The sequence below is a fragment of the Piliocolobus tephrosceles genome, chromosome 18, assembly GCF_002776525.5.
Source record: "Piliocolobus tephrosceles isolate RC106 chromosome 18, ASM277652v3, whole genome shotgun sequence".
NCBI lineage: Eukaryota > Metazoa > Chordata > Mammalia > Primates > Cercopithecidae > Piliocolobus > Piliocolobus tephrosceles.
The window spans coordinates 35122974-35147885 of NC_045451.1; the positions used below are offsets into that span (position 1 = coordinate 35122974).

Below are 24912 nucleotides of genomic sequence, written 5' to 3' on the forward strand. Positions count from 1 at the left end.
GGTCTCGTTTTGTCACCCAAGCTGGAGTGCAGTGGCTCAATCTCAGCTCACTGCAACCTCCATCATCTGGGTGCAAGTGATCCTCCCACCTCAGTCTCCCTAGTAACTGGGACCACAGGTGTACATCACTAAGCCCAGGCATTTTTTTTTTTTTTTTTTTTGTATTTTTGGTAGAGACAGGATCTGCCATGTTGCCCTATAGGCTGAGAATCTGTAGTTTTTAAGAGGCCAGTATTGAGGTGTGGTCAAGAAGAGGGCTCAGCCTGGTGGTATGACACATTCCTGTAATACAGTGTATTAGTCAGGGTTCTCTAGAGGAACAGAACTAATAGGGGATATATATACACAGGGGGAGTTTATTGGGTAGTATTAACTCACATGATCACAAGGTTCCGCAAAAGGCCATCTACAAGCTGAGGAGCAAGGACGCAATCTGAGTCCCAAAGCTGAAGAACTTGAAGTTCAATGTTCAAGGGTAGGAAGCATCCAGCATGGGAGAAAGATGTAGGCTGGGAGGCTGAGCCAGTCTACCCTTTTCATGGTTTTTTGCCTACTTTATATCCTGGCCACTCCAGCAGCTGATTAGATGCTGCCCACTTGGATTAAGGGTGGAGCTGCCTTTCCCAGCCCACTACTCAAATATTAATCTGCTTTGGCAACACCCTCACAGACACAACCAGGATCAGTACTTTGCATCCTTCAAACTGACCAAGTTGACACTCAGTCTTAACCATCACATACAGCTAAGCAGGAGCCTAAGGCAGGAGGGCTGCCTGAGTCAGGAGTTGAAGGCTGCATTGAGCTATGATGGTGCCACTGCACTCCAGCCTGGGCAACACAGCAAGACCCTGTTTCTCGGAAAAAAAAAAAAAAGAAGAGGCTCAGAGGATCTAGGTTGGAGTTTGGTCAAGGAGGGGATGTTTCTCACTGAGTAATTTTAAAAGTTATTTTGTTTTAATATTCTGAAATCTGAAATGGGAATATTAATATCTCCTACATTTCCTAGAAGCATCAAGTGCAGTGCTGAGCAATACAAATATAATGCAAGCCTCACATGTCATTTATAATATCTTCATAGCCACATTTAATAAAAGAATTAAAAATAAACAAGAAATATTAATGTTAGTAATATATTGTATTTACCCCAATATATTCAAAATATTTTCTTTCTTTTCATCTCTCTTTCTTTCTTTTTTTCCCCTCTCTCCCTCCCTCCCTCCATTCCTTCCTTCTTTTTTGAGACAGTCTTACTCTGTCACCCAGGCTGGAGTGCAGTGGCATGATCTCGGCTCACTGCAGTCTCCACCTCCCTGCTCAAGCGATTCTCCTGTCTCAGCCTCCTGAGTAGCTGGGATTACAGGCGCCCACCACCACACCCAGCTAATTTTTGTATTTTCAGTAGAGACAGGGTTTCGCCGTGTTGGCCAGACTGGTCTCAAACTCTTGACTTCAGGTGATTTGCCCGCCTCGGCCTCCCAAAGTGCTGGAATTACAGGCGTGAGCCACGGTGCCCGACCTCAAAATATTTTCATTTCAACATGTTATCAACATTTAAAAATTATTGGCAGGCCGAGGTGGGTGGATCACGACGTCAGGAGATCGAGACCATCCTGGCTAATACGGTGAAATTCTGTCTCTACTAAAAATACAAAAAAATTAGCCGGGTGTGGTGGCGGGCGCCTATAGTCCCAGCTACTCGGGATGCTGAGGCAGGAGAATGGCTTGAACCCCGGAGGCGGAGCTTGCAGTGAGCCAAGATCGCTCCACTGCACTCCAGCCTGGTCGACAGAGCCAGACTCCATCTCAAAAAAAAAAAAATTATTGGGATATTCTTCATCCTTGTTCCAGTTCCAAGTGTCTGAAATCCGGTGTGTATTTTGCACCTGCAGCACCGGCCACACGAGAGCATTGATTGCACATCACCGCTCTAGACAAGCGGCAGGACTCGCAGACTGCAGCGAGGGGCGGTTCTTAACCTGATGGAGGCGGGGCTTCCCGGAGAGATCGTCTTGGGCTTCATCGGCTTCCGTAGGAAGGCGCCAGCCTTGGAGGCGCCACGTCCCTTGAGGCAACGGGACAGAAATCGCTTGGACTTCGGGCGGCTCTGGACGGCCATGGCTTTTACCTTGTACTCACTGCTCCAGGCAGCCCTGCTCTGCGTCAACGCCATCGCCGTGCTGCACGAGGAGCGATTCCTCAAGAACAGTGAGTGGGGCCTCGGGGCGCGGGCTGGGGCGGCGGCGGAGTCCCGGGGGTGCGAACCCTAATGGGGCCGCGTGGGGAAACACCACGGGCCGGGACAGACGAACAGCGGAAGGCTCGGCTCGGAGTGGAAGCCGAGCCTTTCCTCTCATCAGGTTTGGGCTCAGTAGCGGGAGAATATTCAACTGACAGCCGCTGTGCAGGGCCCAGGGGGTTGGGGTGGAGGGATACGGAAGTCAGGAAGTGCTGCTACATAAGTGCTTGTGATTACTTCGGGTCAGTAATTTAATTGCAGTTTTCTGTTACTTTTTTTTTTTTTTTTGAGACGGAGTCTCGCTCTGTTGTCCAGGCTGAAGTGAAGTAGCGCGGTCCTGTGACTACTTTCAATAGCCGAAAACGCAGGGTCTGAGTTTTGTTCTAAGAGTTGGGGGTGTGGGGCCGGGCGCGGTGGCTCACGCCTGTAATCCCAGCACTTTGGGAGGCCGAGGCCGGCGGATCATGATGTCAGGAGTTTGGGACCAGCCTGGCAACGTGGTAAAACCCCGTCTCTACTAAAAATACAAAGATTAGCCTTGCGTGGTGGTGAAAATACAAAAGTTAGCCGGGCGGGAGGCTGAGGCAGGAGAATTACTTAAACCTGGGAAGCGGAGGTTGCAGTGAGCTGAGATCGCGCCATTGCACTCCAGCCTAGGCAGTAGAGTGAGACTCCGTCTCAAAAAAACAAAACAAAACAAAACAAAACGAGTTGGGGGTGGAGGGGAAGGCGGCATGGCTTATTTTGGAGCATCAGCAGTTCACTAACTGATGGAAGGCAATAAGTGTTCGTAGGCTTTAGGAATTACAGGAAGGGAATGCGTTGGAGTTATCAGGACATTCAGCCACTCATGTTCCAAGAGAAGTTTATTCGGATAGCTTGTTGGGTGCATACAGTGTGCCAAAAACTGCTAGAATTTAGAAACTCAAAAATCAAAACACAAGTTATGCCTCCCAGGATCTCACATTGTGTACCAAGTATGTCTGTTTGAATTACTGAAACGTAAAACCAGGAGCAAGATTGATTCATTTCATTGATTACTTCAGAAGATATTTATTGAGTGCAAAGTATGTGCCAGGCCCATTTATAGTAACTGAAGTTACAGCAGCTACTCTGCCCTTCTGATGGAAGTTAATCTAAATAAAAACTGAACAAGTGACAATAACAAGTATAGACAGTATTATGTAAGAAAGAGAAGTACAGGCAGATACTGACTTGTGTATCTGCGAAAGCTTCTTGGAGGAAGAGTGTCTAACCTTAAATCTGATACATGAGTAAACATTAACTCGGTGAAGGTGAAGGGTTGGGAGGAGTTGGAAGGGTGAGGAGAGCTTTAAGTGGTGTAGACCTGGTGTGAAAACTCTGAGGCAGGTGAGAAGAGGGTCTTAAGACAGCGACATGACCAGATTTGTGTTATTTGCAAGATCCTTCTGGCTACAATACGGTGGAAGGATTGGAAGGGAAAGCAGTGGATGTGGGAAGACCAATTCTTTTTTTTTGGAGACAGAGTCTCATTCTGTCCCCCAGGCTGGAGTGCAGTGGTGCAATCTCAGCTCACTGCATCTTTCATCTCCCAGGTTCAAGCGATTCTCCTGCCTCACCCTCCCGAGTGGCTGGGATTACAGGCATCTGCGACCACGCCTGGCTAGTTTTTGTATTTTTAGTAGAGATGGATTTCACCATGTTGGTCAGGCTGGTCTCGAGCTCCTGACCTCGTGATCTGCCCACCTTGGCCTCCCAAGGAAGAGCCATTCTAAATAGGGCAAGTAGACACAAGTGGGTATAATAATAATAATGATAACTAATACTTATGTAGCACTTACGTACAGGATCTGTATCAAGTGCTTCACGTATATTAACTGATGTAGCCTTCACAGCAACTCTGTGAGATAGTTTCTGTTTTCATCCCCATTTTCCAGTGGGAAACTAGAAGCACAAAGAGAGTAGGTGGCCTTTCTTAGAGCACACAGGTAGAAAGTAGAAAGTGGTGGAGCTAGGATTCAAACTTCATCTTCCAGAGTTCATCTCTTCGCTGCTATACAGAAAAGTAGAAGGGATCAAGTTGGGGGTTGAATTGTGTCCCTCAAAAAGATGTGTTGAAGTCCCAACCCTTGATACCTATGAAAGCGACCTTGTTTGGAAACAGGATCTTTGCATATGTAATCAAGTTAAAATGAGATCATACTGGGTTAGGTTGGGCCCTAGATCCAATGACTGGTGCCCTTATAAGAAAAGAGAGATTTGGAGACACACAGATGCACACACAGAAGACCATGTGGCAACTGAGGCAGAGATTGGAGTGATGCATGTATAAGACAAGGTATACCAAGGATTTCCAGCAACTACTGGATGTTAAGAGAGAGTCATGGATGAGATTATCACTCAGAGCCCCCAAAGGAACCAACCTTGCTTATGCCTTGATTTCAGACTTTTAGCCTCCAAAATTATGAGAAAATTTCTGTTAAGCCACCCAGTTTATGCTGCTTTGTTATGGCAGCCCTAGGAATCTTATGTAGATCAGAAGATATTTTTAAAGTAGAGGCTGGGTATGGTGGTTCACGCCTAGCACTTTAGGAGGCCAAGGTGGGTGGATCACTTGAGGTCATGAGTTTGAGACCACCCTGTACAACATGGTGAAACCCTGTCTCTACTAAAAATACAGAAATTAGCAGGGTGTGGTGGTGTGCGCCTGTAATCCCAGCTACTTGGGAGGCTTAGGCAGGAGAATTACTTGCCTGGGAGACAGAGGTTGCACTGAGCTGAGATCGCGCCACTGCACTCCAACCTGGGTGACAGAGCAAGACTGTGTCTCAAAAAAAAAAAGGAAAAAAAAGTAGAAAAGGCAGAATTTACTGTTGGACTTTGGGAATAAGAGTGGATGAAGTCAAAGATCTCTTGGCCCTCTGGGTTAAGCCACTGAGTGAGGGTAGTACCTTTACTGAGTTAGACAGTATTGGAGGAAAATTTGGGGTAATAGTGCTAGGTAAGGAGGTGAAGATATAATGAAATACATTTTAGTCATGCTCAGTTTGAGATTTCTATGAGATATGCAAGTGGAGATGTAAAATAGCCAGTTGGATTTAAGTCCATAGAAGAACAGCACAAATTAGGGTGGAGATTGAAATATGAATTTGTCAAGCATAGGTAATAAATGAAGTCATATGAGAAGATGAAATTACCAAAGAAAAGAGTAGAGTACAAAAAGAATTGGTGCCCCAGACAGCCCTAGAATCTCCTCTAGTATTTAATGTTTAGGTAGAGATGGAAGAACTGACAGAAGAACTTGACAAATGAGCAAAACAGAGATGGAAAAACCTAGACAATGGGACTTCACCAGAATCAGGGAGTGTTTGAAGAGATACTGCAACAATGGGTTGTTACTGAGAAGCTTAGTATAGTAGTCCCCCCTCATCTGTGGTTTGGCTTTCCGCAGTTTCGGTTGTCACCTGCCATCTGAAAGAACTGATTGGAAAATTGCAGAAATAAGCAATTCATGTTCTAAATTGCAAGCTGTTCTGAGTAGCCTTATGAAATCGTGTATCATGAGGACATGAATCTTCCCTTTGTCCAGCGTACGCACACCATATATGCTACCCACCCATTAGTCACTTGGTTATCAGATGGAAAAAACATACTTCTTATAGGGTCGGGTGCTATCTTCTGTTTCAGGCATCTACTGTGGAGTCTTGAAGTGTATCTCCAAGATTAAGGAGGGGACTACTGTAAGTTAAGGACTGAAAAGAGTCCTACTGATTTAGGGTAATTGAAGTCATTGGTGATTTTACAAAAGCAATTACAGCAGTGGGTAAAATCTAGATTGGAATGGGTTGGGAAGTGAGTAGAAAGTTATAAAATGGAGACAGTAAGATTATCCAATGTTATCTTTAAATTGGAGGAAAAGAAGAAAAGGTGGCTTGAAAGGATATGGGGATGTGTTTTATGGTGGTGGTTTTGTTTGTTTTTAGAGTTTGAGGTATCTCAGCAATGACACTAGCCCTGTCTCTTAAACAAGTCAGCTCTATGAAGAGAGTGGAGGAGGGGATGATCAGTGAGGCATATAAACACAGTGTTTTCTAAGAAAGACCAAAAAAGAAGGCCCAGCACAGTGGCTCAAGCCTGTAATCCCAGCACACTGGGAGGCTGAGGTGGGCGGATCACTTGAGGTCAGGGGTTCAAGACCAGCCTGGCCAACATGGAGAAACCCCGTCTCTACTAAAAATACAAAAAATTAGCTGGGAATGGTGGTACGTGCCTGTAATCCCAGCTACTGGGGAGGCTGAGGCAGGAGAATCGCTTGAACCCAGGAGACAGAGGTTGGAATGAGCTGAGATCCCACCGCCGCACTACAGCCTGGATGACGGAGTGAGACCCTGTCTCCAAAAAAAAAAAAAAAAAAAGAGAGAGAGATGTCAATCTGCTAAATCTCAGAACAGTAAGAGTCTCTGTCATTTGAGCCACAACCTGCTCTTGCAGCCTCCACAAAAAAAATGCAAAAGGAAGGAAATCATAAAGATTACAGTGAAAGTTAATGAAATACGTAGTAGAAAAATATTAGAATTAAGAAAACCAAAAGCTGATTCCTTGACAAAATTGACAAGTCTTTAGCTAGACTGACTAGACTCAATTGGGAAATCCAAAAAGACCTATAACATATAAAGAGATATAATTAATGATTTAAAAGCTTCTCACAAAGTCAAGCCTTCAGCATTGCATTCAACCAAACATTTAAAGAAGACTTAATACCAATTTCTCACAAACTCTTCCAAAAGATAGAGGGGATAGAACACTTTTCAATTCATGCCATGAAGTCAGTATTAACCTAATATGAAAACCAGACAGAGACATCACTAGAAAAGAGACTGTAGACCTATATCTCTTTTGAATATAGCTGCAAAAATTCTCAACGAAATACTGGCAGACTAAATCTAGCAACCTATAAAAGGGATTATATACCATGAACAAGTGGGATTTGATTTATCTTGGGAGTATAGGGGTGGTTTAACATTTGAAAATCAGTTATGTAATACATGATATTAATAAAAATCACACAGTCGTCACAAAAGATGCAGAAAGGCATTTGACAAAATTCAGTACCCTTTCATGATTAAAAAAATAATAATAACAAACTAGCAATGGGGTGAACTTTCTTAATCTGATAAGGGGCATGTATGGAAATTCCCTAGTTAACATGCTGGAACACTAAATTCTTTCCCTAATGTGGAATAAGACAAGGATGTCCTCTCTTGCCATTTTTATTTAACATCATAATGGAGATTCTAACCAGGGCAGTTAGACAAGAAAAAAGACATCTAGATTATGAGGTTGAAAAAATAAAACTGTTTATTGATGACATAATTTTGTATATATAGAAAATCCTAAAGAGTCCACTACAAGGCTATTAAGACAAATGAATGAATTTAATAAGATTGCAGAATGTAGGAACACTGTGTAAAAATCAATTGTTTTTCTGTGCACAATGAACAATTGTAAATGAAGTTAGGGAGATAATTTTATTTACAACATTAAGGATGAAATACTTAGGAATAAGTTTAACAGAAGTGCAAGTTTCATGCTATGAGAACTATAAGGCATTGTTGAAAGAAAGACGATTAAAGATCTTTTTAAAGATAGAGACTTCCCATGTTCACAGATCAGAATACTTAATATTAAGATGACAGTACTTAATATTGATTTATAGGTTTAATGTGGTGTCTCAAAATCCTAGTTAGCTTTTTTGAAGAAACTGATGAGTTGATTCTAGAGGAAATGCAAGGAATCCAGAATAGTCAAGACAATCTTGAAAGAGAAAAACAAAATTGGAGTTGTGCTTTCCAGTTTTAAAACTTATTGCAAAGATCCAGTAATCAAAACAGGATGATACTGGCAGAAGCGTAGACGTAGATCAATGAAATAGAATTTAAAGTCCATTTAAAAATCCTTACATTTGTATCAATTGATTTTCAATAACGGTGCCAAATAACCTTTTCTTTTCTTTTTTTTTTTTGAGGTGGAGTCTGGCTCTGTCGCCTGGGCTGGAGTACTGTGGCCGGATCTCAGCTCACTGCAAGCTCCGCCTCCCAGGTTTATGCCATTCTCCTGCCTCAGCCTCCCGAGTAGCTGGGACTACAGGCGCCCGCCACCTCGCCCGGCTAGGTTTTTGTATTTTTTAGTAGAGACGGGGTTTCACTGTGTTAGCCAGGATGGTCTCGATCTCCTGACCTCGTGATCCGCCCATCTCGGCCTCCCAAAGTGCTGGGATTACAGGCTTGAGCCACCGCGCCCGGCCCAAATAACCTTTTCAACAAATAGTTCTTTAACAACTGAATAGCCATATTAAAAAAAAAGTAAAGTTGGACTCCTACACTCACACCATCTTCAAAAATTAACTCATAATCATAGACTTACAAACTGTAAGATAAAAAGCTATACAACTCTTAGAAGAACATACAGACAAAAAACTATGTGACTTCTTGTTGGGTAAAACCATCTCAGATGCAACACCAGAAGCACAAGTGCCAATGAAAAATAGATAAATTGGATTTCATCAAAATTTTAAAAATTTCATGCTTTAAAAGACAACCACAGACTGGGATAAAATATTTACAACTCATGTATCTGATGAGTGACTTCTATCCATAATATATAAAGAACTATTGGAACTAAATAATAAAAGATAAATAACCCAATTAAAACATTTATGAAGAAACTGAATAGAATTTTTTTCCAAAGAACATAAGCAAATGATCAATACGCACATGAATAGATAGTCAGCATTATTAATCATTAGAGAAGTGCAAACTGAAACCATAATGAGATACCACTTCACACCATAACAAGTGTGGGTGAGGTTGTGAAGAAGTTGGAACTGTCATATATTGTTAAAGAGAATGTAAAATGGTTCAGCCACTTCAGGAAACAGTCTGGCTGTTCCTCAAAATGTTAAACATAGTTACTGTATGACACAGTGATTCTACTCCTAGGTGTACCAAGAGTATTGAAAACAAACATGGAATGTTCAAAATAGCATTATTCATAATAGCCAAAAAATGGAAACAACCCAGATGTCCATCAGCTGGTGAATAGATGACTAGCTGTGGTATATCCATAATGTAGAATACTAATTGGCAAAAAAAGTAACGAAGTATTATTACATGCCACAATATGGATGAACCTTGAATCATTAAAGAAAGTGAAAGAAGCTAGTCATAAAAGACCACATATCATATGATACTGTTTATAAGAAAGATCACATAGCATATGATACTCTTTATGTTAGGCAATTTTATGTAGACAGAAAGTAGATTAGTGGTTGCTTGGTGCTGGAGGGCCTGATGGGGTGGGAAGTGGTTGTCAGTGTGTACAGGGTTTCTTTTGGGATGGTAAAAGCATTCTAAAATTGAATGTGGTGATAGTTGCAGAACTCTGAGTGTACTTCAAATCATTGGATTATATGTATGAATTGTAAGGTATGTGAAATACATCTCCAAAAAGCTGGGGGTCTTTGTTTTTTGAATTATACATTCTTACCTGAAAATAGGAAGTTTTGATAAGGTTATAGAACAGTGTGAACTCTCATACTCTGCTGATGGAAGTATAAGTTGGTACAACCACTTTGAAAAACTTTTTGGCAGAAGTAACTAAAGCTCATCATACACATCTTCTGTGATCCTACAGTTTCACTCTTATGCAAATGCTCATAAATAGGTGCACCAAAAGACATGTATGAGAATGTTCATAGCAGCATAATCATAATGAAAACTAGAAATGGTAGAATGACTAAATTGTATTCATATAATGGAATGCTGCATAACAATGAAAAAGAATGAATTGTGGTCCTACAAAGCAATAGGGATGACTCTGACACAATTTGAGCAAAAGACAGACACAAAAGAATATATATTGGATAATTCCTTTACATAAAGTTTAAAAATGGACATAACTAATCTGTAGTGCTATTTTCCTTCATGGTTTTGAAATCTAATGAGCTTTTAATACTCACTAATGCTACAGGCTGAATAATGTTCATTTCATATTGTTATATTTAATAACCAAGTCTTTGATTATACTCCCCTTAGGTGAAACTTAAGGGATTTTATTTTTTTGTCTTTTTTATTTTTTTCTTTTGAAATGGAGTCTCACTCTGTGGCCCAGGCTGGAGTGCAGTGGCGTGATCTCTGCTCACTACAACCTCTGCCTCCCGGGTTCAAGCAATTCTGCCTCAGCCTCCCAAGTAGCTGGGATTACAGGCACCCACCACCATGCCTAACTAAAAATATTTTTTTTTTTTGAGATGGAATCTCGCTGTGTTGCCCAGACTGAAGTGCAGTGGCAGAATCCCGGCTCACTGCAACCTTCCCCTCACAGGTTCAAGTGATTCTTCTGCTTCAGCCTCCTGAGTAGCTGGGACTACAGGTGCTACCGCCACCACACCTGGCTCATTTTTGTATTTTTAGTAGAGACTGTGTTTCACCATGTTGGCCAGGCTGGTCTCGAACTCCTGACCTCAGGTGATCCACCTGCCTCAGCCTCCCAAAGTGCTGGGATTACAGGTGTGAGCCACCACGCCCAACTGGGATATGTTTTAGAACATCTGCAATGTGTCCAACATTGTTTCAGACATTTTGGGTTTATAAGAGAAATACTTGGTTCTTGCCTTCAAGGAATGTAATTTATTTAAATAAACTATATGAGCTAATTGGAGAATAATAAGTGACAGTTAACTTCACATTATTGATTGGGGTTAATATAAAATATACTGTAATTCCATTCTGTCTCCACAGCTAATTTAGGAAAGCATAGATTGTATGTCTGTAGCATCTCAGATTTTGTAGAATGATCTCAGTTTTGTATATTTAAAGCCATTGTTCCAATAAACCAGTAATTCTCACTTGAAAGTTTATTTCAGAGTTATTAAAAGAGCATTTAAAAAATATAATGCCCAAACCCTACTGTAGATCTGTATTCAAATTTTAAAAGTGAAGTTCAGTAGTATGTATTTTCCAAAATTTCTGCAGGTGATTGAGATTTGTGCCCCTACATTAAAAACTCCTGGTACAGGGGGCCAGGTGTGTTGGCTCATGCCTGTAATCCCAGCACTTTGGGAGGCTGAGGCCGACAGATCATCTGAGGTCAGGAGTTCGAGACCAGCCTGGCCAACATGGTGAAACCCTGTCTCTACTGAAATAAAAAAATTAGCCGGGTGTGGTGATGCTCTGCCTGTAATCCCAGCTGCTTGGAAGGCTGAGGCAAGAGAATGGCTTGAGCCCAGGAGACAGAGGTTGCAGTGAGCTCACACTGCACCACACACACTGCACCACTGCACTGCACTCCAGCCTGGGTGACAGAGTGAAACTCTGTCTCAAAACAAAACAAAACAAAACAAAAAACTACTGCTAGAAACTGTTAGAATGGCCCAGATATATTAATACTTTGCCCTCTAGAACTTTGTCTTCCACACTTTGTCTTCTCTACAGAGGTAGCATATAAATATTTTGCCTGAGCATGTATTTTGAATGTGATCCCCAAACTAAGGGAAAACACTACATTGGTTCGTCTAAGTGAATAAGCTGTTGTTTAAAAATATCTAAATATGTTTTAAAATAGAAGTTTAAAATATTTTAAATACTTATTAAATATTGTTTATATAGTTGCTTTCTTATTGCCTAGGTTTTTTATTTTATTTGTTTTTAATTTGGGTTTTTAGATAAGCAAGCATAGATTTTTGTAGCAAACTCCTTACTGGTCATCCTGCCTCCAGTTTCGCTTCTCAGGTGAAGCTGAGCATATTCTTCAATGGTTTGAAATTTTTCAGTTCTTCAGTATCTGTAGCCTTCAATATAAACTTCAACACTCTCATGTGATTTCAAGCCTACCGTAAGGTGCCCCTTCCTCCTTCTCCTTCTCTTTTATCCTTCCCCAGTATTTGTCCTATGTACCATTTTTACCACTGCTCAGGCTTTACTCGTTGTGACCTGTATTTAACCCTTTTAAGTGGCTAACTCCTCAGCCTGTCAGTTAAGACCTACCTCTGGCATTGCCCTTTCCCTCAAACCATCTGTGACCCATCTCCATGGGTCATAGCATCACTGTAGTTTCTTTTCTGTCTCCAGCAGACTGAGAAGGATCCTCTTATCTTTACAGTCTGTCAATGAATATTTTCTAAATAATTAAATAACTTTACCGTTATCATATTCTTGCAATTCCTGATGCAAGTGTATTCTTATAAATAATTTAGCAGTATTTTGACAGTAATACAGGGAATATGTTGTTTCTTCCAGTGTCCTACAATGATGTTAATTTTCTTTTAGTACAAGAAAAACAAAATGCCACATAGTGAAGTGGATTTTGATACCTGCAAAAAATTGTTCACTAGAGTTTTTGTTTGCTTTATCCAGTATCAATTTGACAGTCTAGTACTAGGTATACATTATGAACACCACAATAGAAACATCACTCACGTAAATCAGTGTATTAGTCAGCTCAGGCTGCCATAACAAAACAGTATAGACTGGGTAGCTTAAACAATTTTCTCACTGTTCTGGAGCCTGGAAGTCCAGGATCAGGGTACTGGCATGGCTTGGTTCTGGTGAGGGCCCTCTTTCTGGCTTACAGACGGCCAGTCTTCAGGCCATAGCGAACAGTTAAAATACCACACGCTATTACTTGATTCAGGGTTTATTAATAAATGATGGCTCCAGACCAATATATTATTTTAGATTTTAAAATAGTGAGTGAGCTATTGTTGAATTTTATCAGGGAATGGAAATTATATAGAACTACGAAAAAGTAGTATACCAGATAATTTACTTCTGCATGTATCTTTTTTTTTCTCTGATATAGAGCCTTGTTCTGTCACCCAGGCTGGAGTGCAGTGGCGCTATCTCAGTTCACTGCAACCTCTATCTCCTGGGTTCAAGCAATTCTCATGCCTCAGCCTCCCAGGTAGCTGAGATTACAGGCACATGCTACCATGCCCAGATAATTTTTGTAGTTTTAGTAGAGGTGGTTTTTTGCCATGTTGGCCAGGCTGGTCTTGAACTTCTGGCCTCAAGTGATCTGCCCGCCTTGGCCTCCCTAAGTGCTGAGATTACAGGCATGAGCCATCACACCCAGCCACCATTGATCTTTTTGATAAAGGTCATTTTCAAAAACTTAACATTAGCAGAGTTCTTTGTGTAGTTTATTAGGCACTTTCATGTTTATGATAGCATTTGATCACTTGTAAACTTGGTGACATTGACAAAGAAAATCACTTTCATTTTCTTTTATAGATATGGAAATTGATCTCAGAGAGGCTGAGATCTGCTCAGGCTCAGCAAGCTCTCGAAACTGTTACTAGTACTTTTTCTTCAAAATATGTGTGCCGAGAGTTTTTGGCTGAGCCTGGATGGATTGCCATTTTGTGTGTGTGACTTTTTTGAAGTTTGGACAGCAGAAGAACGTGTTTGGTGGTTGCAGTCAGTAACTTTTTCTATTCAACTTTATTTCTGAAATCAAGGCAGCAAGTACTGCTAACTGGTCTTATCATTTATTCTCTGCCAGGCCCTCTAGCTGTGGAAGTGACAAGAAAGCCAGATAATTAAATCTTTTTTTTTTTTGGAAAGAGGGTCTCTGTCACCCAGGCTGGTGTGCAGTAGCATGATCACAGCTCACTGCAGCCTTGGCCTCCCAGGCACAAGCAATGCTCCTACCTCAGCCTCCTGAGTAGCTGGGACTACAGGAGCATAACACCACACCCGGCTAACTTTTTTACTTTTTGTCAGGCTGTTCTCAAACTCCTGGGATCAAGCAGTCTTCCCACCTTAACTTCCCAAAGTGCTGGAATTGTAGGTGTGAACCACCACACCTGGCCAAATCTTTCTCTTAAAAACAAAAACAGGCCGGGCGCGGTGGCTCAAGCCTGTAATGCCAGCACTTTGGGAGGCCGAGACGGGCGGATCACGAGGTCAGGAGATCGAGACCATCCTGGCTAACACAGTGAAACCCTGTCTCTACTAAAAAAAACAAAAAACGAGCCGGGCGAGGTGGCGGGCGCCTGTAGTCCCAGCTACTCGGGAGGCTGAGGCAGGAGAATGGCGTAAACCCGGGAGGCGGAGCTTGCAGTGAGCTGAGATCCGGCCACTGCACTCCAGCCTGGGCTACAGAGCAAGACTCCGTCTCAAAAAAAAGAAAAAAAAAAAGCAAACAAACAAACAAAAAGAAAAACAGCAATGCTCCTTAAAACTTTGGCTGGGTTTCTGAGAAGAACAACTGAGACTCCCTATGTAGCAGTTGGAGGGCAAACTGTTTGTTCTAGTAAAAGATAATCCCTGGCCCCTGATCTTTTACTTGTCACATTTGTATTCGTATGTGGAATATCTAGACTAATGACTTACTGTCTCCATCCAGAAATTCTCCATCCATTTTTTTTTTTTCATTCTGGTGGCATAAGAATAGACTGGGCTGCAGTTAACTGAGAACTTACTATATGTTTAAATTACTTCAGTGGTGATGCTTTAATTATGTTAATTCCAGTATGTAGAGTTTTATCTTGTTTTGTTGAAGAGCAAATTTTTTTTTTTCTGGGAGTCACTCATCTCACATGTAAAAAAATATGTTTAAGCAATTTTTTGGAACGGATCTAAAAGAAAAAAGATTGCTGGGAAGTATGGTTTCCAATAAAAATTGAGTGCATAATCCATATACTACTTAAGACAAATCCTTTTTGCCATATGTGAAATTGGATGGAAAGGATTGATAATTTTACTGATGATACATTTTAAAACAAGTAAAGAAAATGAAACTATCAATACCATGTAAAGTTGGTTTTAAAACACAATTTTGAATAACATGATGCCACAGAACTCATCCCAGCCCTCAGGATGTTCATGCTGTGGGGAGGAAGACCTAATTGCAGAGGGTTTTCTTTTTAAATTTTTTTACTTTTATCAAAGCAATATGTGTATGGCTTTCAAAGTCAAAAAGCTCGTCAGTTTATAAAGAAAGAAGCCATTTGCCTCATTCCTCCTTGACCTGAGCCCCACTCCTTAGAAGCAGACTATTGACTTATGCTATGGAAGGGTTTCACACAATTATACCACCAGCAGCACACTCAGGCTTGAGTGAGCACAAGCATATTAGTCCTCCCTTATTTACAGTTTCGCTTTCCACAGTTTCAGTTACATGCAGTCAATCACAGTCTGAAAATACTGAAATGGGAAATTCCAGAAATAAGTAATTTATACATTTTAAATTGTGGGCTGTTACGAGTAGCATGATGAAGTCTTGCACCATCCTGTTCCATTCTACCTGGGACGTGAGTTACTCATTTGTCCAGCATCTCCGTGCTATGTATGCTGCCTGCCTCAGCTACCTGTTAGTCACTTAGCAGTCATCTTGGTTATCAGAGTAAATGTTATAATATCACAGTGCTTATGTTCAAGTAACCCTTATTTTACTTAATAATGACCCTAAGGTGAAAGAGCGGTGATGTTGGCATATTGTTATAATTACTCTATTTTATTATTAGTTACTGTTGTTGATCTCTTACTATGCCTAATTTATAAATTAAACTTTACCAGAGGTGTGTATATATAGGAAAAAATATATAGTATATTTAGGGTTTGGTACTATCTGTGGTTTCAGGCATCCCCTGGGGATCTTGGAATATATGCCCCATAGATAAGGGGGGATTACTGTACACATACTTCTCTTCCATCTCTCCCTTCTCCAACCAATTATTGGTTATATCAGCATTCCATATTCACTATTACTATGAATAGTGCTCATAGCTGAATGGTAAAAAAAATATGACTTTTATTCTTATAGTTGATTTGTGATTTAGTTATAGCATTCTAGATTGAAACTAGTTTTTCTGCAGTTTTGAAGACATTGTACCTTTTAATTTTCTCATTCATTGGACTGTTTTCTGATTGAACCCTTTTGGCTAAAAAGGCTCATGTTCTTCAGTTTGGGGATATTTTCTCTTAATATTTCTTCAATAATTGCTTATTTTTTCTTGTCTCTTTTTGGAACTGATTATTTTGACAGATTTATACTCCAATTTTCTTTTTTCTTTAATTGTGTTTGGTAGGTTTTCTTAATTTCATCTTGCAACCACTTTTTTTGAACTTTTAATCCTAATGTAGCAATTGCTGCTTGATCCCTGAATGGGATCTGTTCTTATGGTATTCTGTTTTTGTTTCATAGCTACAATGGCTTTTATCTAAGGATGTTCATTTAAAAAATGCATTTTTCTACTCTTGCGTCTTCTCTTCCTTAGAGTCTCCATTTCTGTTGGTTATGTCTTTCCATATTAAGAGTTGTTCTTTCTTGACTATTCGTTTAATTGTAAGGGACTGAGAAGCTCTTTGGAAATTCCATGTGTGTGGTCAGGGCTTGTTTACTGGTGGGTTTCAGTATTAAGGGAATGAAGAAATTGGCTATTTCATTGAGGTGAGGCCCCCAAATGTCAGTATTGGGAGGAAGTCTTTCTTCCTGGACAACTGGCCAATTTCCAGAGTAATTTTCCTAATAGGTCCGTGGCCTGGGGGTTGGGGACCCCTACATTACTCTCACGGACCTATTAGGAACTGGGCCACTCAGCAGGAGGTGAGTGGCAGGCGAATGAGCTAAGCTTCTTCTGTATTTACAGCCATGCCCCATGGCTCACATTAGTGCCATCACCACCACCCCCCCAGCCCCTGTCTGTGGAAAAACTGTCTTCCACGAAACCGGTCCCTGGTGCCACAAAGGTTGGGGACCGCTGGAGTAATTGACTGCGAATAGGAATACTTGGGAGGGGTGTGGTAGGATATAAAACTAGAATGTCAGTTTAAGGAGTTTGGTTCTTATTTTGCCTTAGTCTGTTTCTAAGGAATGGGGCTCAGGTCAAGGAGGAATAAGGCAAATGTCTTCTTTCTTTCTTTTTAAACGGAAGAGCTTTTTGACTTTGAAAGCCATACACATACTGCTTTGACAAAAGTAAACAAATTTAAAAAGAAAGCCCTCTGCAATTAGGTCTTCCTCCCCTCAGGCACTAATAGGACTAGGGCCTGAGCTCTGCCTCCTGTTAGGTCAGTGGTGGCATTAGATTCTCACAGGAACATGAACCCTGTTGTGAACTGTGCATGCGAGGGATCTATGTTGTGTACTCCTTGTAAGAATCTAATGCCTGATGATCTATCAGTATCTCCCATCATCTCCAGACGGGGCTGTCTAGTTGCAGAAAAACAAACTCAGGGCTCCCACTGATTCTACATTATGGTGAGTTGTATAATTATTACAGTATGTATTACAATGTAATGATAATAGAAATAAAGTTCATAATAAATATAATATTCTGGAATCATCCTGAAACCACCACCACCCCCCAGCCCCTGTCTGTGGAAAAACTGTCTTCCACGAAACCGGTCCCTGGTGCCACAAAGGTTGGTGACCGCTGGAGTAGTTGACTGCGAATAGGAATACTTGGGGTGTGGTAGGATATAAAACTAGAATGTCAGTTTAAGGAGTTTGGTTCTTATTCAGTAGGGAATGGGAATCGAGGTAGCAAGATATAAACCTTTAAGGGAGAAAACTCACAAGGGTTGAGATATCAAGATTACAGGGGTATCTATTGAAAGAGTCTTGCAAGAGATAGCAAAGGCTGCGATAGTGACAACTGTGATGGTAGTTGTACTATGGGAATTCAAAAAAGAACAAAACCCCTGTGGACTGGAAGGACTATAAGCAGAACTTGAGCTAGGTTCTGTGAAGAGTGAGTAGGAGTCAACAACAACCCTGTTGTAAACTTGAATTTTAAATTAGTTTTATACCGCAACATATCTCAGTGACAAAAAAAGCAAACAACTATTATTTAGCATTTTATTTCAACCGAATAAAAGTTGATTAAAAGTGAAGTCTTATTTCCTGATATTTGAGTCTTACAGGTATATATATTCTAAAAAACTGTTCTCTTCAAGTTTAAGGGTTAGCATGTCAGGAATTAATTAAGCCCTGTAGTCATAGGAGATAGGGAAAAGTGGACCTGACATGAGGACAAGAAAAGGACAAATTGCAGAAATGAGAACATGTAAGTCTTCAAAAGAATGTGTTGCACAATATAAAAAGAATTAGTGCATAAGGGTAAAGAAGTAATGATTTGTAGTATCATAGGAAAATGACAAAAGAATGTAAAAGACTCACTTATAGAGAATAAGAGGGGTAGTGGGCTAAATTCCTCAACTCAAAATTAATAAATGAAGAGGAATGATAAGGAAAAAGGTAAAAAAAGATATGTCCTGCTGGCAGGCTAGAGCATGTTTTGGAAGCCTAACCAAGCTATTACAGGTTTGGATCATAATCCCAAAAGTACTGGATGCCATAATTCCTAATGTCTCAAATCCCAAAAGATTGAAATCCTGAATGTTGAAATCTTGAAAGCTGAATTTTGGGGAAGGGATTAGTGTGTTTTAGGAATATAAACAGGATAGTTATATCAGGTTAGGTGCATAATGTTAGGCAGAACTATTACCATGTTCTTGTCTTTATTTGCATTTGGTGGGAAATTCAGGTAAGTGGATTGGCTACCAGATGCTGCAGTGGTGAAAACTTAAGTTTAAAAATGCGTCATTTGCCTGTGTTAGCATTCCTTCCAGCTGATGGCATTCCAGGAGCTTTTAATGAGTTGAACCCACATTTGCCTAAAGAAGCCAGCGAAGTTACTGACTGGTTCAAAAATAGTTATGTGCATAGTAGGGTAAGAAGACACTGATGTAGCAGTATTGCTTTTGATTACCAGTGTTGTTTCCACCAAATTTGTGATCTCTAAAGTGGATGTGAAATGGATTGCTGGGTACCCAAAACAACATAGAAGCATGGCACAGAGGATGGGAACTTTTATTTATTTTTTATTTTATTTATTTATTTATTTTTTTTTTGAGATGGAGTTTCGCTCTTGTTGCCCAGGCTAGAGTGCAATGGTGCGATCTTGGCTCACCACAACCTCCACCTCCCGGGTTCAAGCAATTCTCCTGCCTCAGCCTCCTGAGTAGCTGGGATTACAGGCATACCCCATCAAGACCAGCTAATTTTGTATTTTTAGTAGAGATGGGGTTTCTCCATGTTGGCCAGGCTAGTCTCGAACTCCCAACCTCAGGTGATCCACCCGCCTCGGCCTCCCAAAGAGCTGGCATTAGAGGTATGAGTCACCGCGCCCGGCTGATGATGGGAACTTTTAATAGGGAAAGCTCATGTTGATGTATATCAAACCACAGAAGAATTTCAGAAAGAGCAATGCCACCTAGAAAATGAATGTGAACATTTTGTCTGAGGAGAGCCATGTCCTAAAAGAAAAAAAAGCAGCTATTCATTGTGATGCAGGACATCAAAATATAGTTAATGATGGAGAAAGCCAACCAGCTCTTAAGGAATATCTCCATGCAATTGCCCATAATCTATCCCTGTAATAACACATTATCATATGTTGATTTTTTTCAGCTTTTTTCTTTTTCAGTTGTTTTCACTATTTTCAGTTGTCAGCATGATTTTTTACAATTCCCAATGCTATGTGTTTCATCTTTACATCATTTGCGAATGCTGGAGGTATAAACTGTGTAGAGACTTTTAGAGAGTTCTAATTTGTTTTATGCATTCTTTGCAAATTTGACTGCAAAATTATGTTACCACAGTGTTGACTTTGTGTTTAGGCATTGTGCATGTATGTAAAAACGTTGAAACTTCCTCAGTAAATGAAGAAATGTTCTTTCTGTATATCTGTCTGCATTAGTGAAAAATAAAATTTCTTGTTATCTCGGCTCTTTGGGCAATTGCATATGCAGTGGTTACCTACTGTAGTTTTTGATTGATCTGTCAAAAGACTTAGGTTGTTTGTCATGGTATTTCAGATGACCACAGTTATAAAGCTAGGTGAACACACTTACCAACCATAGTGATAATGTATTTATACATTTCCTTTTTCACCTCTTTCTTTGTGAATATGGTTCACCTCATGGCTATTACACCTGTGTGACTATCATTAGTATACCTTAGTGCCGCAAAAATATATATATGCTATCATTGCCCATTTTTTTGTGTAAAGTGGTCTTTGAAGTGTTCTGTTGTGTTTTTATGTTTCTCAAATGACACATTTGCCTCTTTAAAAATTTGTTTTTAATTGAGACAGGGTCTCACTCTGTTGCCCAAGCTGGAGTGCAGTACCATGATCCTGGCTCACCACAGCCCCAGCCTTCCTCAGGTTCAGGTGATCCTCTCACCTCAGCCTCCCGAGTAGCTGGGACTATAGGCGCACACCATCACACCCAGCTAATTTTTGTAGTTTTAGTAGAGACAGGGTTTCGCCATGTTACCCAGGCTGGTCTCGAGCTCCTGGGCTCAAGCGATCCACCTACCTTGGCCTCCCAAAGTGCTGGAATTATAGGTATGAGTCACCATGCTCAGCCCCCAAATTCTTTAAAAGATAACTCCCCTTTTAAAAATATGAATGAGGGCTGGGTGCTGTGACTCACGCCTGTAATCCAGGAGACCAAGGTGGGTGGATCACTTGAGCCCAGGAGTTCAAGACCAGTCTGGGCAACATGATGACACCTCGTTTGTATTAAAAACACAAAAATTAGCCGGATGTGGTGGTGTGCACCTATGGTCCCAGCTACTCGGGAGGCCAAGGTGGGAGGATCACCTGAACTTGGGGAGGTCGAGGCTGCAGTAAGCCATGATTACACCACTGTACTCCAGGCTGGGCGACTCCAGCAGGGTGACAGAGTGAAACCTTGTCTCAAATGAAAAAAAAGAAAATATTTAGGCCGAATGCAGTGGCTCGTACTTGGAATCCCAGCCCTTTGGGAGGCTGAGGTGGAGGATAACTTGAGATTAGCCTAGACAGCAAAGTGAGACCCTGTCTCTATATTATTGTAATTTTTTTAAAAGAATCTAAAAAATTATTCTTCCTAGAATTACATTTTTGAAATTTTGATGTTTCTTGATTGTCATTTTTGGGATTTTAGACGTCAGGGTTTTGATCTTTTGGATTTTCAAGATTTGGTATTATGGTGTTTGAGATTTGTGTATTTTGGTATTATGATCGACTTCCACTTTACCAGGTTTACTTTAAAAGTTTCCCCAAGTAATGCAGACAGTGATTCTCAGCTACAGCATTTTTATACTAATGATTGTGATGGATTTTATAAATTCTGAATTGAGCTAATTATAATAATTATATAGTTTGACAGTATGCTTTGGTTTTCAGTTGTGACTTGAGAAGTATTTTATATGGTATTTTTAACAAGGAGAAAAAAACAGTTACAAAGATCATCTTCACTAAACTAAATGCCATGGAATAATTTAGATTGTAGTTTATTTTATAAAATCAAAGTGTAAATGAAGTGAAGCGAGGGTGTTGCTGCTATCAAAAGTTAAAAAGAAAACAAATATTTAACTCACTATTGTATTAACTTTTCTTAAAAGTCATATGACTTTATACTTTGTGTTTAACAAGGTCTCAAACTAATCTTTTAGAAGATGACTAGTAAGGGAGCAAGGCAAGTGTGTAATAACTTTTAACACAGCTAATCTTTACATTATACAGTTGGCTGGGGAACAGACCAGGGAGTTGATGGATTCGGAGAAGAGCCGGGAATTAAATCGCAACTAATGAACCTTATTCGATCTGTAAGAACCGTGATGAGAGGTAAGAAGAAAAGCCAATAGAGCACTCTTAAGTTTTAATGTTGTGGTTTAAGTAGCGAAGGTTCTAAATGTGAATACCACATATGCCATTTGTAGTGGGAATTTTTTTCTCTTTTAACATGGCTTTAATGTCCATCAGTGACAGACTGGATTAAGAAAATGTGGCACATATACACCATGGAATACTATGCAGCCATAAAAAAGGATGGGTTCGTGTCCTTTGTAGGGACATGGATGCAGCTGGAAACCATCAATCTCAGCAAACTATCGCAAGAACAGAAAACCAAATACTGTATATTCTCACTCATAGGTGGGAATTGAACAATGAGATCACTTGGACACAGGAAGGGGAGCATCACACACCGGGTCCTAGTGTGGGGAGGGGGTGGGGGAAGGGATAGCATTAGGAGATATACCTAATGTAAATAACGAGTTAATGGGTGCAGCACACCAACATGGCACATGTATGCATATGTAACAAACCTGCCCGTTGTGCACATGTACCCTAGAACTTAAAATATAAAAAAAAGTTAAATAAAACAAAAAGAAAGTTCCTGTTTTTTTTTTTTCTTTCTTAGTTTGCTTCTTACTTCAATTTAAGCCAGTTGGTACAAATAGAATGCGTAGTATAATCTGTATTATCTGTTTGTGTGTTACCTGTCAGAGCTAAAAGACAAAATTATATTCTTACCTTTTGGAAACTGTTGCTTCCAAGTTGTAAAATCACGTACAGTATTGGGAGATTTTCGAGAGAAAGTTGGGCACATTGGTTTACTCCTGTAATCCCAGCACTTTGGGAAGCCAAGGCAGGCAGATCACCTGAGGTCAGGAGTTCAAGACCAGCCTGGCCAACATGGTGAAACCCTGTCTCTACTAAAAATACAAAATTAGCCAGTGGTGCATACCTGTAACCCTAGCTATTCAGGAGGCTGAGACAGGATGATGGCCTGAACCCAGGAGGTGTAGGGTGCAGTGAGCTGGGATTGTGCCACGCCACTGCACTCCAACCTGGGAGACAGAGCAAAACTCTGTCTCAAAAAAAAAAAAAAAAACAATAGAGATCTGGTATCTGTCATTCTACTGGAAAATATTTTTGGCAATTCAAGAAAAAAAGAGTTCAAAAACCTTTTATCAAAATCGTTATAATTAGGACCTCTTCTCCCTTTAATCACAACCTTGGATACAGTGGTAAGTAAGTTCATTTTTAGTGTAGTAAAATGACACTACAGAATCTTCTTTGCATTGTATTTCTAATCTCAAATGTCAGTGACAACCCTGTGGGTCTACTTCTGCCTGGCTTCAATGCACTTGTGTTCCTGGGGTTGCACCGGGAGTATCCACAGATATTTCACATTGATCTAGCTGTTACAGTGCAACCCTTACTCCCAGTTATATAAGCTCTCTTTAAAATAAGTTTTGGATCTCATGATCCAATGTGTTTTAGAATGTTTCTTTGTTATAACTATTTACAACATGATTATGATGACATATTGTTAAATATTTCTATCCTTCCTGGAGGCTAATAATTATTTTCTAGTTTTTTCTCTGTTTTTTCTTTATAGTAACAAACTTTTTTTTTTCTCTTTGCAGTGCCGTTGATAATAGTAAACTCAATTGCAATTGTGTTACTTTTATTATTTGGATGAATATCAGTGGAGGAAATGGAGACTCAGAAGAAGACATGCCAGTAGAAATTATTACTTCCGTCATTATTGGAATATTTATATCTTAGCTGGCTGACCTTGCACTTGTCAAAAATGTAAAACTGAAATAAAACCAGAGTTTCTGTTTATCTGGTTTTTTTTTAATGTTGCACTTGTAGTTTCATTACGAAAAGATCAGATCATGAGAGGTAGTAACTCTCCAGGACTGGAATATCTGATTGCTCACTGTTAATAGTAGTTCATGCTGTGATGAGATTGTTAAAAGGGTGCAAGACTGTTGCTTCTCTTTTTTTTTTTAGATATTTTTCTATCTCTCACTTCTCAGGGATGAATTTTTTTTTTCAAAGTTTTGAAGTTCCTTGCAACTTAGCTATGATGTGAGTGGTTATCCCTAGATAAAATTTAAAGGATTTTGAAAAAGCAATTACTGCACATAAAAATGATAAATAGGTAATTTGAATAATTTTATTTTAAGCTTCTTGGATAATTATTTTGTCTATTGTCTCAGCTATAAGTTCAAATTTATACATATTATTGAGTATTAATATTCTCTGATTTCAGGGAGAATTCTGTCAGTCACATGATGATTATGTTTTTGTTTAACATTCTTTCCATGCATTTGTTATTTTATTAATTGGCCTGAATGATGAGACCAGACCAGTATCTACAGATTTTCATTGTCAGAAAAATCTATAAGTCTGCCCTTTTTACAGTGATGATTTAAAAAAAAAAAAACCAGCATAAATATTAGCCTGCAAGAGCAGTCCTAAACAATCACAGTTAAACTGTACTACCCAAGAAAACTGTTTATTGTGAAGCATTTACCTTAAAAAAAAATCATTACATTTCTATTTCTTGGTGGAGTAAGCACATTGTGGAGTGTGATTCTTAATTCTTCATTAAGTTTATCAATAGGACATTCATGCTGGATAGGTTGTCTTTTGTTTTTATGTCTCAGACCATTTTGTGAGGTTATTTGCCCATCTCATAATACAGATTTATGCAGAAAGGTTGAAATTATGTAAATGGTTTTTATGGAAATTAATCAGTTACAATATTTTAAAGGGGTAGAATGGCATCTTTGTTTATAGGAGAACATTTGTAAATAAAGTTGAATTTCTAAGTCAAGCACTTGTTTTTGTACCTTAGTATAAACCTCTCAGTGTTAACTGCATTAATCTCCATTTTGTGTGAACACCTCTTATTATATGTTCTTTGCTGTAAAATTACTGAGTATAGAGTTAATGAAAGTAAGTATTTACATCTTTTTTTTTTCTTCTTCGGTGAATTAACTGAATTGCTGACATACATCCAGAAGACTCACGAGCAACTTTTATTTCATGACTTAAG

General features: G+C 39.8%; 1 protein-coding gene across 1 annotated transcript; it reads left to right on the forward strand.

Annotated features, from left to right (window-relative positions):
- The first annotated feature begins 2006 nt into the window (after positions 1–2006).
- Positions 2007–24690, forward strand: IER3IP1 (immediate early response 3 interacting protein 1). The gene is made up of 3 exons (XM_023207600.2): positions 2007–2205; positions 21798–21899; positions 23489–24690. Exons 1-3 carry the CDS (start codon positions 2115–2117, stop codon positions 23542–23544), a joined length of 249 nt encoding a protein of 82 aa, XP_023063368.1. The 5' UTR covers positions 2007–2114; the 3' UTR covers positions 23545–24690.
- The last annotated feature ends 222 nt before the right edge of the window (positions 24691–24912 follow it).

Excerpts from the sequence above, each read along its gene's own strand:
- IER3IP1 (XM_023207600.2), top strand. The coding sequence starts at position 2,115 with ATGGCTTTTACCTTGTACTCACTGCTCCAGGCAGCCCTGCTCTGCGTC. Across the intron at positions 2,206-21,797 it reads GGAGCGATTCCTCAAGAACA|TTGGCTGGGGAACAGACCAG; the intron begins GTGAGTGGGGCC and ends TACATTATACAG. Across the intron at positions 21,900-23,488 it reads TGTAAGAACCGTGATGAGAG|TGCCGTTGATAATAGTAAAC; the intron begins GTAAGAAGAAAA and ends TTCTCTTTGCAG.